This window comes from Dendrobates tinctorius, unplaced genomic scaffold, assembly GCF_039654945.1.
Source record: "Dendrobates tinctorius isolate UK_male_01 unplaced genomic scaffold, ASM3965494v1 ptg000032l, whole genome shotgun sequence".
NCBI classification, from domain to species: Eukaryota; Metazoa; Chordata; class Amphibia; order Anura; family Dendrobatidae; genus Dendrobates; species Dendrobates tinctorius.
Window position 1 is genome coordinate 6,310,929 of NW_027361700.1, and position 15,308 is coordinate 6,326,236.

Genomic DNA, 15,308 nt, shown 5'->3' on the forward strand with positions numbered 1-15,308 from the left:
AGCTGGAACTGAATGGGAGACCACAGAAGGCAAGCCTTGAGATTCCTCCTGTGCAGAGGCAGGAACTCGACGCCTAACAGGAAGGCTTGGACTACACAGCGAAATGCATTGTGTGACATGAAGATTGTAATGTTTCATTGTGACTATTGTTTGTCAACGGGTGCCCACTGCGAATGAAACAGAATGTTGCAAAAGATCGAAGCTAGGTTACATACCATATTTCACCCATAGACTTCAATGTAAGATGCATTCGACTTGCCATCAGCCAGTAAATCGCAAGCATATCACACAAATGTTTTTTAGACGTGCCTCTTGTCTGAGAATTGGTGACATGTGGCCAGACTCACCAAGAAGCCCTAGCCTAAGGGTCCCGTTACATTTAGCGATACACCAGCGATCCCGACAACCATACGACCTGGTCAGGATCGCTGGTGCATCGCTAAATGGTCGCTAGTGAGCGACAGGTAACAACTCCGTCGGGGGTCGCTGTTACCTGTCACACCACAGCGATTCTGATGAATTCCGCCTGTGTCCACATAGGATACATGCCGGCCAGCGGGAAGCCAACGACGAAAAGCACGATCAGCGATATCCAGCGGGGGGGCCTGTCGCAGGTACGTGTCACACAAAGCGAGATCGGTGACGCTTTAGCGATCTCGCTAGCGATCTCGCTATGTGAGAAAGGTCCAAACAGGGTTAAAGCACGCGGTAATCTAGTTTACTTATAATGTGTATTTATTAAAAACTACATTGAGGCTCCTGATTTAATCACTGATGAAAAGCGAACAAGAAATCACCTTAGAGCGAAATCCACACTAAATCTCCCATACAGAAAATGTAATGAGTGGGGTGTCTGCAATCCCTGACAAGTACACGAAGAAATACTGACAAAACTGTTCAAAAGTTCTGTTCGTCCATCACATCTTTCATAGTGTGTTCTAAACTGGGATTGCTTTCCAGGCTTACTGTGCACTATAAGGCTCATTAAATAGCCGCAGCGTTTGCCTTTTTTCAGCACATTGATTTTTGCTGAAACAGTTCACTTTATTGGCCTAGAACTTGTTCTGGTGTTTGAGAAGTGGCCTCACGGGGGTTATTAGTTGGGCTGAAAGCTGAGATAGTAAAGCATGTAGTGTGAAAATACTGAAGTAGCACTTCTATGTTTTGTCTTATGTTTCTTGGTAACCCTTCTAAAAGTTATGCATTTTCGATATAACCCTTTCTAAAAGTTTCACCACTTTATCCAAAGACTACAATTTACTTACGGGAGTCACCTGTGATTAAATGTACTCTTCTCCCCGAAGACTGTCTGTACTTTTCAAACTTATGACAATACTGAGAGCGATAAACCCACACTTTTAGCTATATGCTCCTGAAAACACTAGTTTAGGTTCAGGGTCACAAATCATAAAACACTTAAGAGAATGTTTAACAGATGAAAATTATTCTAAAAGAACTAGTGGAAAAAAATAAAAGTAGTAATACTCACCCTCAAGATTGCATACAACTCCTGATGGCTACCCGGTTACTGCATAGTAGATTCTATAGTGTGTGATCTCCTAAGAGAGTTAAGTTATGTTGGAGCATAATGTTGAGCCCAAGGGTGGTGAACGGCATTTCAAAGGACTGCAGGGCTTTTCCAAATGTCCACTTACATGTTGAAGCGTGCAGAACCTTCTATGCCATCAGAAGACAACTGTACCACCTCAAACCACAGGTGAGAGTTTGGCTTAAGATATTCAATAGCGTCATCACTCCTATACTGCTGTATGATAACGAGATCTGGGGCCCAGCGACTTACCCAGACCAGACAAAATGGGATTCCAGCCCAACCAAAGTCTTTCTCCTGGAGTTCTGCAAATACTTCCTCCAAGTACATCGCATCACCTCAAACATAGCCTGTCGGGCAGAGTTGGGCTGATTCCCCTTATGGCTAACTAAAAACAAGAGGGCGCTATCACACCAGGCGCACATACAGAGCAGCAACCCCAGCTCCTACCATCAATAGTGGAGATAGCGCCCAATACGTCACCATAAGTCATAAGCTGAGAGGAACTTAAAACCCCCAAAAGGACTATTATTTCCCAAATTGTGCCCCCAACATCCCATTCCCATAATCCCTGATCCCCTCCCCTGTCACATCTATTTTTTTTGCTTTGGCAATGCTAAATGTATTTTGGTCCTGCCAATAAAGCCTATTTGAGTAACTACCAGCAGCCCATATGACTGCCGATTGGTAAACTTTACCGATAGGCAGTTGTTTAATTGCCTGTTTGCACAGGCAGACCAAAGTAAAAGATGAGCACTGAGCATTCTGTGGTAGATCCCTCAGTGCGCATAGGCTGCTACATTTCTCGACAGTGTGAGTCATTTCAAGAATACTTTTCCATCTACTGCTCATATTATTGTGTGGATCTCACTCCTGCAAAGAGTCCTTGGAAAAACCCACCTGATCCCCTATGGACCAGTGTGAGCCTTGACAGAGGCATAACGAATGACAAAAGGCCACTCTATTTGCAATGGAGCCCATGAGCAGGGATGTCCCAGTCCCAACAAATATTTCCTGTTTCTATAGAAGATGGGAAAATTTGCGTGGAGCTGGTTCACGCACTTTTTTTTACACTGCCGTACACATGGATAACTGCTGCAGCTGGAGTGAACTCTGAGTAGTTTGACCCCTTAAAAGCCTTGGAAAGCTGTGATCATGGCAAATAAATGTTTAGGCAAGGAGCCTTTGTCCCTCCTCAGTGGACCCCAATGAGATAGATGCAGGAACCTGATAGGTTGTTTAATGGTCCCTCACTATGGAGGACCTTAAGGGTCCATGAATTACATGGCAATCTCATTAGTTTCAGTTGGTACATTGCCTTGTGCTTGTTCTTGAGGTAGGGAAATTCAATGCTTTCTGCCAGGCATCCAACTGATTGCTTGTTAACCTATAACTGGGACGTGCTGTAATCAACATCATAAGAAAACATGGCTGAATTTGGATCACATTGTTAAGAGACCCAATTGGTTATATAACAAGGGCTGCAAAAGCATGACTAAAGTCTGTAACATTGTAATTTCATGTTAATGTCCACAATGGCACAATAGCTGTGACAGATAAGAAATACCAAGCAAAAGGTGCAGCACAAACTAACTGGTGTCACTAAATCACCACTGATCAGCAACTTTTTTCAATAACTTGTTTGCATAGGCAGACCGCTCTTAACGATGCACAATGAATCATCTGTAATACCGTAGATTATTCAATACGCATAGGTTGCCATTGTTCTCGGCAGCTGTTTACAGGACAATGTGCTGCCAAGAACAATAATGGTTTATTATGCAGCACAAAAGATAATTTCACTATATGAAGAAGCATTTTGCTCTTTTCGTTAAGTGATCAGAGCCTGTTTAGACTGCATGATTATAGTAAACAAGTTTTCTTAGGAACGCTCGTTTCCCTATAATCGGCCAGTGAAAATAGGCTAACAGTCACCAAAGAATGAGCAAAATTTTCAAGCTTGCTGTCATCATTGTGCTGCCGAGAACAATGGCTGTCTATGTTCACAGAAGGGTCAAATACTGATTATATAATAATAAATAATTATAAGCGCAGTCGGGATATGTAAACAGGATATTCGAAGACGTTACCATTAACCCTGCCTGCTCTTCTTTGGCCCAAATAATCTCTATTCCCTTAGCTTTGCGCAGTGCTGGAATTGTCAGGTGTGCTTGTCAGGAAGCTAACACTGCCCACGCTGTGCCAGCTACTTGTATACATTAAGAGAAGAAGTTTTCTGATTCAGCCGCATCCCCTTCTTAACCTCGCAACGTTCCATGATTAAAGTTACCATAACAACATGTTTACTGTGATACGATTTGATGCATTTTTAGAAACATGGCGATAGGCGTTGGATGAGCCAGAGACCAATTTAACCTACTAAGATATCTGAATCCAGGATGGATTACAAGAGATTTTAACCCTTAAGTGTACTTATGTAGTCGTTATATATTTTTAAAGAGGTAAATTTAATACCAGTATTTAGTTTTATAATATTAATAAGTTTCAGATTGTAATCACTGACCAAAGGAAGTCCATTTGATAATATCATTCCTATACTGGCGGAAAGGCATAGGTTTTGAGCTACTCCAACCTGGGCATAACAATGGGGATCAAATCTGCAATAAACATCATCAGTTGCCTGATAGTTCAAAAAATAAAGCTGACATGCTTATGTAGAGGGTCAGCCCCTGTCAGGAACTGAATTACACTGTGACTTTGAGAGACGATGCTCCCCTCTGATTTATGGGCACATGGACTAGTCCTTTTCCTCCAAGCAACTTGCTGTGTCTTGGTTTGAGTAAGAAGCAGGAAGTGTCGGTTTAGGAAGTGTGGAGACAACCTCATGCCTGGGTGAGAGAAAACTGGACAATAAGTGTGTCCTGACATCGAGAGACTGGTAAATGAACTAATGGCTTCAAGGGAGAAGATAGTGCCCAGATACCAGTGGATCAATCACCAGGACTATGTCTGAAGGAAAGGGTCGCATTGCACAGCCAAGCTGGTTCTCCCCAAGCACCTGCAGCCTGAGAGAGAAAGCAACGCTGTGGTATCAGCTCTGGCCGGTTTTGGAACTGATCGGGGCCGATTAACCCCCTTGAATACAGCGGTATCTAAATGGTTAAAAGGGGGTTAAAAGAGCCCCTATTTCAGCATCGATGCCCCAATATTGTAATCGCGGGTGCAGATCATTGTCATGATGCCCTGAGCTATAATCAGAGTCTCACAGGCTCTGTCAGACACTGAAAGGTCTCCAGCACCTCTGTATACGAATACTGCAATGCATGAGATCAACGATCAGAGTAAAAATTATACATGTCTCACAGTGGGAACACACAAAAAAAGCGCACACAAATCCCGAAAAGTCTTTTCGTCACTAAAAAGGTAGCTTTTGTGTTAAAATAAAAATAAACCAAAAAGTACACTTAATTGGTATCGACCCGATCTATAGAAAATAGTCACGCTATTTATTTTGTATGGCGAACAGCGTAAAAAAAAATTACACAACAATAATGTTGCTTTTTCATCATACTGACACAAAAACAATTGAATAAAAAGTGATCAAAAAGACCTATGTAAAAAAACCATGGCATATACAGTATTGTCCGGCACAAAAACAAGCCCTAATATAGCTCATTCGAAAAAAAAAGTTACATCTTTCAGAATATGACTATGCAAAAACAAATCCATTTTTGTAATATATTGTTTTTATTCTGGAAAAGTATGAAAGCATTAAAAAAAACTACGTTATATAAAATGGCATCGCTTTAATCGTACTCAACGAATAAATCGTTCTTATCACTTTTACAGTACGGTGAACTGCGCAAAAAACGTTATGTGACCCAAAATGATACAAAAAAAATCCAACTTGTTGTGCAAAAAATTAGCTGTCAAATGGCTATGTTCGCTAAAAAAATAAAAAAAGTTATAGCTCTCAGAATATGGCAAAAAAAAGCTATATTGTATAAAAAAAAGCATTTTTAATGTGTGATAGCAAAAAAATATTAAAAAAACTATATAAATCTGGTATCTCTGTAATCGCACAGACAAGAAGAATAAATCCATCTTCTCAGTTATAGCGCACGGTGCACCATGTAACAATAAAAATAAGAACTACGGTATTCTTGTATTGCTGTCTATTTGTTCATTCTGGCTTCGAAAAATCAGAATAAGGCTCGGCTCACATTTATCCTGTGATCTCTGCTGAGTGCTTACACTGGGGTTTACATGTAAATCCCCAAAAATGTGATTGAGACGAAAACCCTGATAGAACCAGTCACTTATGAGGCAGATGGAGTCATTTTGGACTCTGGTCTCTGTTCTGGCAAAGACCCATCATTTTAGGTATCTTTAGCGCATGTGGTCGACACCATTCTATGAAAGCCTAAAAAGATGGACACCACTGGAACTGAAACAAAGTTCAAGATGTCTCCATCTTCCTCATTATAGTGAGTGGTTCCATTGGGGGTTTCGTCTGAATCACATTTTTGTGGCATTTTCACATCCCCGACATAACTGCTGAATGTAGAACACAAGAATATGATCCCAGCCTTATACTTAAAGTGAGCAAAAAATGTTAAGTACCCCAAAATATTACCAATAAAAAACCTAATTTATCCTGCACAAAACCAGCACCTACTCAGGTCTGTCATCTGTCACTGGAAATATAAGGGGTCACCAGTTACAATTAGGGCAAAGACTCTTGAAAAGAGACATGGTTCTCACCCCCACAAATACAATCCAGTGAAATCTGCACTCCCAAATCCAAATCCCACCTCCCTCCTTCTGAGCCCTACTGAACCTAAAGTGCAGTAAGCGGCCACATGTTTGACTGTTATGGACTGACCTGGGTTGGAGTAGTGGTATTGCAACCACTAGGGGCAACACCAGCAGGTAGCGCAGTCGGGAATAGTCATGGGTCGGTACACAGGAGCAGCAGTATAGTTAAAGGACCAGCAGGTTGCTTAGTCAGGAATAGCCAGGGGTCGGTACACGGTAGAGCAGTACGATCTTGGAATGAAGCAGGAGATGAAAGGATAGCTTGACTAAAGGCTGTAAGCTGAATAATCTTGCAAGGAAGGAAGTGCAATGGGTGTTCAATCAGGGTAGAGCTACTCAGGAACTCATGTTGGAGACAATCAGAAACAACACAAGTACTAGTATCTGGATTAACAAGGAACTGTCCAATGAGCTGAATAGCTCAGAGGGAAGAGCTGGTGCACAAGAGTTGTGGGTTTGAGTCCTTACACTGGCATTATTGTAGCGGGGAGAGCACACTTAACAATCTATGGATACTAAGCTGGCATATTTGCAATTTTCCAGAATAAAGCATGGTGTGGCTGTTACAAAATAGTCACTGTAGCCATAGATAAATTCATTGAGAGGTGCAATTTCTACAATGGGGTCACTTTTGAATTTTTTTTGCTGTTCTGTCACCTTAGGGGCTCTGCAGACGTCGCCCACGAACTATAATGCTCAAAAAAATAAAAGGAACACTGAACAATAGAATGTATTGTTTAGTGTTCCCTTTATTTTTTTGAGCAGTATATTCTAAGGCTCCAAAAGCTAAATAGCGCTCTTTCCTTCTCAACCCTGATGTTTGGTCAAACAGTAGTTTCTGAAGACTTATATGGCATCACTGCGTTTGGGAGAAATTGCGCAATAAATTGTGATGTCCAGTTTCACCTATTAACCCATGTGTAAGGGACAAATTTGCATTATACTTGTATAAAAACATTTCGTTTTTACCACTAAAATGTTGTATTTCCATGTCTCAATGGTATAAAATTCTGTATGTGAGTTCAAAATATAAAAATATGAATTCATTAAGCAGGGAAGTTTCCAATATGTGATCACTTGTGGGGATTTCTGCTGACCTGGCATCTCAGGGGCTCAGCTTATGAAGCCCACAATCTATTCAAATGGAATCTGTGTTCTAAAAGCCAAGTAGTGCTCCTTCCCATCCGATCCATGCGTATGCTCAAACAGTAGTGTACAACCACATATGGGGTACTGCCACGTTCAGTAAAAATTCTATAACAAATTATGGATTCCATTTTCTCATATTCCCATTCGTGGAAATTCTAATGTGTTGCAAGAAAAATATTTTAGTGGAAAAAAATGTATTTTTTTCTTTTCATATCTAAGGCTGGTTTCACACTTGCGTTTTTTTTTTGCGGGATTTTAGCGCTAAAAAACGCATGCGATTTTTTTTCCTATACTTTGCATGGGATGCGCTTATGTGCGCATACACATGCGTTTGTATGCGTTTTTCCGCGCATGCGTTTTTTTGCGGTATGCGCTCGGGCGCACAAAATGCATCCTGTTGCATTTTTTGAGCGTCCGACTTGCCTCAAAAAAACGCATGCGCACGCAATGCGTTTTTTTTACAGCAAGACACCCATTATAAGTCTATGGGTGCGCATATGTGCGCATTGGCATGCTTATGTATGCGTTTTTTTGCGCGTGCGTTTTTTTTTACCATTAGTTGGACAATGGAATTTAGGGGTTTGGGTTAGAGTTAGGGTTAGTTAAGGGGGTTTAGGGCTAGGGTTAGGGTTAGCTAGGGTTTAGGGTCAGGGTTAGGGTCAGGGTTAGGGTTAGGGTTAAGGTTAGGGTCAGGGTTAGGGTCAGGGTTAGGGTCAGGGTTAGGGTTAGGGTTAGGGTTAGTAAAGTCATGGTTTGGGTTATTTTGAGGGGCCACCTAATGTTGGAAAAAAACGCAAACGCGGTAAAAACGCACTAAAAACGCATACAAACGCATAAAAACGCTGCGTTTTTTTCATGCATGCTCATAAAAATGCTTGAAAAAAACGCAGCATTTGTATGCATTTGTATGCGTTTTTTCTATGCTTTTTTTGCACTAAAAACGCGCTGGAAAAAAAAGCAAGTGTGAAATTAGCCTAAATGTTATAAAGTTTTGTGAATCACTTGTAGGTTAAAAATGCTCAGTGCACTGCTAGTTGAATTCCTTTAGGGGTCTTGTTGCCAAAATGGGGTCAATTGTGGGGGAGTCTGCTGTTTTGACAAGTCTGGGGCTAGCAAATTATGGACTCCGTTTTTTCCTACTACCATTGTGAAAATTGTAAATTTGGGGCTAAAACAATATTTTAGCATAAAAAAGTCATTTTTGTTTTCACACCCACATTTTAACCTCTTAGTGACAGAGTCAATTTGGTACTTAATGACCAAGCCAATTTTTACAATTCTAACCACTGTCATTTTGTGAGGTTATAGCTCTGGAGGGCGTCAACGGATCACACTGATTCTATGACTGTTTTTTGTGACGTATTGTACTTCATGTTAGTGGTAAAATTTCTTCGCTATAACTTGCATTTATTTATGAAAAAATGGAAATTTGGCAATAATTTTGAAAATTTTGCAATTTTCAAACTTTTAATTTTTGTACCCTTAAATCAGAGTGTCATATTGCACAAAATAGTTAATAAATAACATTTCCCACATGCCAAATTTACATCAGCACAATTTTGTTAGGACGTTATAAGGGTTAAAAGTTGACCAGCGATTTCTCATTTTTCCAACAAAATTTACAAAACCATTTTTTTATGGACCATCTCACATTTGAAGTGTTTGGGGGTCAATATCACAGAAAATACCCAAAAGTGACACCATTCTAAAAACTGCATCCCTCAAGGTGCGCAAAACCACATTCAAGAAGTTTATTAACCCTTCAGGTGCTTCACTAGAACTAAAGCAATGTGGAAGTTAAAAGCGAAAATTTTACTTTTTTCGCAAAAAAATTACTTTGGAACCAAATTTTTTTTTTCCACAAGGGTATCAGGAGAAAATGGACCACAAAATTTGTTGTGCAATTTCTTCTGAGTATGCCAAAATCCCACATGTGGGGGAAAGCCACAGTTTTGGCACATGGCAGGGCTCAGGATGGAGGGAGCACCGGCTGGAATCAATGGAGATCACATGTCGCGTTTGAAGACCCCCTGATGTACCTAAACAGTGGAAACCCCCCAATTCTGACTCCAACCCTAGCCTTAACACACCCTTAACCCTAATCTCAACCCTAACCATAACCCTAAACACAACCCTAACCCCAACAGTCCCCTAACCCTAATCCCAAACCTAACCATAATCCTAACCACAAACCTAACACACCCCTAATCCCAACCCTAGCCATAACCAGAACCTTAACCCTAGCCCAACCCTATCTTTAGCCCAACCCTAACTTTAGCCCAACCCTAACCCTAGCCCCAATCCTAACTCTAACCCAACCCTAACCCTAACTTTAGCCCAACCCTAACTTTAGCCCAACCCTAACTTTAGCCCAACTCCAACCATAAGCCCAACCATAACCCTCACCCTAACCCTAATGGAAAAATGGAAATAAATACATTATTTTATTATTTTTACCTTACTAAGGTAAAAAAAAGGGGAGGGGGTTGATTTACATTTTTTTTTTGATCACTGTTATAGGGTCTAAAATAAGCCAATAGGAAGAATTTTCTATTGTTGTCGGGTGCAACTCAGCGTACGCACTGCACATGCGCCTGCCATTTTCTTCCCGGAAGAAGACGCCGGTTACCAGGGGGGATGCAGGAGGGTCCATAGACATCGGGAGGTACTGGGGGGAATCAAGGGACCCCAGTTTTCTCTCCTCTGATGAGCGATCACATCAGAGGGGAGACAAATTAAATAGGAAATCGGACTTTCTTTTGCGGTTGCTGTTATTCCACGAATAATGGCAATCACCACACCAGTTTGGTAAAAAACAACCAAAATCATGTTCTCTGGGGTCTCAGCTTCCCCCAGTAGCCAAGAACTTGGAGAAATTCCGACTTTTGGGGGCGCTATACACTTATTTCTCAGCGCCGTTAAAAAGCAGAGCTGATGCATAAGTACCCTTAACTGTGCCGCCGTTAAAAGGCGTATCAGCGGTCGCTAAGGGGTTAAAATGCTCTGTGAAGCATCTATGGGCTCAACAAGCTCAACACACCCCTAGATGAATTCCTTGATGGGCTTAGTGTCCAAAGTGTGGTCACTTGTGGAGGTTTCTGCTGTTTTGGTACCTAAGGGTCTCTGCAAATGAGACATGGTATCTGCAATTTATTCCAGCCAAATTTACATCCCAAATACCAAATGTTGTTTCTTCCCTTTCAAGCCCTGCCATGTGTCCAAACAGATCTTTTTTACTACATGTGGGGTAACACCCCGCTCAGAAGAAAGTGGGTAACAAGCTGTGTGGTCCAATTTTTTGTGTTACCTCTTGCATTAGTGAAATATTTGGGGCTAAAGCAACATTTTTGTGGAAAAAATGAAAATTTTCAATATGACGACCTAATGTTATAAAAATTTTGTGTAATACCTGTGTGTTAAAAGTTCTCAATATACCCCTGATAATATCTTTGAGGGGTGTAGTTTCCAAAATGGGGTCACTTGTGAAGGGTTTCTGCTCTGTAGGTACCTTAGGGGCTGTGCAGAGGTGACATGGTGCCCGCCTGTGCCGCCTCTAGATTTTGCTGGCCCAAGGCAAAAGAGTCTCAGTGGGACCCTTTAACACATACCACTATTCATGATGCACAGATACGGCTGAGAAATACAGGTATAGTACCATGCCAAAGATTTCTCTTACTTCTTACATTACATGAGTGATAGCTACAACAACACAGTATACAACAGTATATAGTGCTCCATGCAGTATTATGGGTACCACTTAGTGCTCCATATAGAATAATGAGCCCCATATATTGCTCCATACAGAATAATGAGCCCCATATATTGCTCCATACAGAATGATGAGCTCTATATATTGCTCCATACAGAATAATTAGCACCATATAGTGCTCCATACAGTATACTAAGCCACATACAGGTGCTTTTCACAAAATTAGAATATCATCAAAAAGTTAATTTATTTCAGTTCTTCAATACAAAAAGTGAAACTCATATATTATATAGTGTCATTACAAACAAAGTGATGTATTTCAAGTGTTTATTTCTGTTAATGTTGATGATTATGGCTTACAGCCCAAAAGTCATTAATATCAGTAAATTAGAATAATTTTTTAAAAAAAACAAACACGCATTTAAAAAGGTCCCTTAGTCTGTTTCAGTAGGCTCCACAAACATGGGCAAGACTGCTGACTTGACAGGGGTCCAGAAGGCAGTTACTGACACACTTCACAAGGAGGGTAAGCCACAAAAAGTCATTGCTAAAGAAGCTGGCTGTTCACAGAGTTTTGTATCCAAGCATATTAATGGAAAGCTGAGAGGAAGGAAAAAGTGTGGTAGAAAAAGGTGCACAAGCAACCAGGATAACCGCAGCCTTGAAAAAATTGTTAAGAAAAGGCCATTCAAAAATTTGGGGATATTCACAAGGAGTGGACTGCTGCTGGACCCATTGCTTCCAGAGTCACCACACACAGACGTATCCAGGACATGGGCTACAAGTGTCGCATTTCTTGTGTTAAGCTACTCATGACCAATAGACAACGCCAGAAGCATCTTACCTGGGCCAACGAGAAAAAGGACTGGACTGTTGCTCAGTGGTCCAAGGTGTTGCTTTCAGATGAAAGTAAATTTTGCATTTCATTTGGAAATCAAGGTCTCAGAGTCTGGAGGAAGAGTGGAGAGGCACACAATCCAAGCTACTTAAGGTCTAGTGTGAAGTATCCACAATCAGAGATGGTTTGGGGAACCATGTCATCTGCTGGTGTAGGTCCCCTGTGTTTTATCAAGACCAAAGTCATCACTGCATTCATGCTTCTCTCTGCTGACAAGCTTTTTGGAGATGGAAATTTCATTCTCCGGCAGGACTTGGCACCTGTCCGCACTGCTAAAAGTACCAATACCTGGTTTAAAAACAACAGCATCTCTGTGCTTGATTGGCCAGCAAATTTGCCTGACCTTAACCCCACAGAGAATCTATGGGGTATTGTCAAGAGGAAGATGAGAGACACCAAACCCAACAATTCAGACGAGCTGAAGGCTGCTAGCAAAGCAACCTGGGCTCATAAATCTTCAGCAGTGCTACAGGCTGCTCGCCTCCATGCCACTCCACATTGATGCAGTAATTGATGCAAAAGGTGCCCCGACCAAGTATTGAGTGCAATTACTGAACATACATTTCAGTAGGTCAACATTTTTGATTTTAAAATCATTTTTCAAGCTGATGTTTTAAAATATTCTAATTTACTGAGATAATGACTTTTGGGTTTTCATTGTCTGTAAGACATAATCATCAACATTAACAGAAATAAACAATTGAAATAGATAATTCTGTTTGTAATGACTCTATATAATATGAGCAATAAATCCAAAAAGATTTGGCCTACATCAATGGCACGTCATAATGAAAAATATCCAACACGACAGAAAGAAGTTATGCCATAAAATCAATTGCCTTTATTAAATCACAATAATGAACACATAAAAACACTAAAAAAAATGTGCTTCAGGAGATACGTGTCTAATAACACCCAATAAGGTAATGTATGTATCACCTCATGACAGACAAACATCACAGGGGGGAGCGTGCAGTAAATCACTGAAAAAGGTTTTCACACCTGCTCCACTGAGTGTCATACAGGCACCGCATATATAAAGTGAGATACTCAGTAGTCTACACACATGTACGCCAATGAGGCCAAAATGGAGAGTATTTCACAGAAAATGACCCAATGGTCACGGCACCACACAGATGATAAGAGATGATATTTGTACATTAAGGTAGGCATAATATAGTATCCAATAACCAAAAAGACCATCACAGCTTATTAGTGCTTCAAAGTACACATATGTTATTCTTAGTCCTAAGTACAGAGTCTAACCTAAACAGCATAATGCTGCAATTCCCTATATATGCACAACCAACTGTCACATCTAAGTGGTGCCGCCAAGTCAAATCAGCCTGAGATCAATAAAGAGCAAAGTGCATATTGAAATTATACAACCTTATAAGGCGCGTTTCGCCTTCACTTCATCCAAGGGGGGTAAGTCGTGTTGGATATTTTTCTATATAATATGAGTTTCAGTTTTTGTATTGAAGAACTGAAATAAATTAACTTGTTGATGATATACTAATTTAGTGAGAAGCACTGTATATTGCTCCATTCAGTATGAGCCCCATGTATTGCCCAATGCAGAAATGAGCCCCATATATTGCTCCATACAGAATAATGAGCTCCATATATTGTTCCATACATAATGGGCCCAATAAAATGCTCCATACAGTATATGATGTGCCCCATATAATGTTCCAGTATATGCTGTGCCCCATATAATGCTCCAATGTATGCTGGGCTCCATATAATGCTCCAGTGTATGCTGGGCCCATATAATGCTCCAGTATGTGATGTGCCCCATATAATGCTGCGGTATATGCTGGGCCAATAAAATGCACCAGTATATGATGGGACCTTTATAATATTCCAGTATATGCTGGGCCCCATAAAATGCTCCAGTATATGCTGGGCCCCATATAATGCTCCAGTATATGATGGACCCCATGTAATGCTCCAGTATATGATTGGTCCCATATAATGCTCTAATATTTGATGGGTCCCATATAATGCTCCAATATATGATGAGCCCTATAAAATTCTACAGTATATGCTGCACCCCATATAATGCTCCAGTATATTCTGGGCCCCATATAATGCACCAGTATTTGATGGGCCCCATATAATGCTGCAGTATATGAGGGACCCCATATATTGCTCCAGTATATTGTGGGCCCCATATAATGCTCCAGTATATGATTGGCCCCATATAATGCTCCAGTATTCAAAGGACCACATATAATGCTCCAGTGTATGATGGGCCCCATTTAATGCTTTAGTATATGATGAGCTCCATATAATGCTCCAGTATATGATTGGCCCCATATAATGCTCCAGTATTTGATGGGCCCCATATAATGCTCCAGTACTCAATATGATGCTCCAGTATATGATGGGCCCCATATAATGCTGCAGTATATGCTGGGCCTCATTTAATGCTCCAAACATTAAAAAATATAAAAAAAATAAAATACTTACCTCTCCTTGCTGGCTGCTGCTCTGCTCCAGACTCCTCAGCATCACTATCTTCTGGCTCTCTGCACTGTGACTGTTCAGGCAGAGGACACACACTAGTCATGTCATGTCATCGTGCCGTCTGACCTGAAACGTCACAGTCAGGAGATGAGGAAAGACACCGCAGCGGAGGAAATGGGAGAGGTAAGTATTGCAAGTACCAGGATCTTGACCAAGTGGGGGGAGGGGGCCATTTGCGGGCGCTGGCACAGGGCCCCCCATAGCATGTCGATGTCCTCAACGGCAAGTGGGCCCCCCGCCTGCTTAGGGCCCAGGCACTTGCCCGAGTGCGCCTGGTGCTCGCAGTCTATTTCAGACAAATTTTTGTTCCAAAATTCAAATAGTACTCCTTCCCTTCCGAGCCAGGCCGTTTGTCCAACCAGAGGTTTCTGACCACACGTGGGGCACATTTTCTTGAGCTATTCCTTGTAAAAGTGGAAAAAATTGGGGCTAAAGCAACATTTTAAAGTAAAAATTATGATTTTTTTTTTTATTCATTTTTGTTATTATTCCTGTGTAGCGCCCGAAAGGTTAAAAAATTTCATGACAGAAACAGGCTTGGTAAATTTCTTGAAAAAATTAGAAATTGGTACTAAACTTTCAATCGTTCTAACACAGTAATAAAATAAAATAAAATATGTGTTAAAAATGATGCAGATTTAAAGTAGACATATGGGAAATGTTATTTATTAATTGTTTTGTACAGCATGACT

The 15,308-nt window shown here is 40.9% G+C and overlaps 1 protein-coding gene across 1 annotated transcript in view; it reads left to right on the forward strand.

The window, feature by feature from the left end:
* The first annotated feature begins 11,648 nt into the window (after positions 1–11,648).
* Positions 11,649–15,308, forward strand: part of KCNH4 (potassium voltage-gated channel subfamily H member 4) — a 54,410-nt gene continuing 50,750 nt past the window's right edge. The window contains exon 1 of the mRNA XM_073572276.1: positions 11,649–11,712. Within this exon, the coding sequence (XP_073428377.1) occupies positions 11,649–11,712 (64 nt within the window). The remainder of the gene's footprint in view (positions 11,713–15,308) is intronic.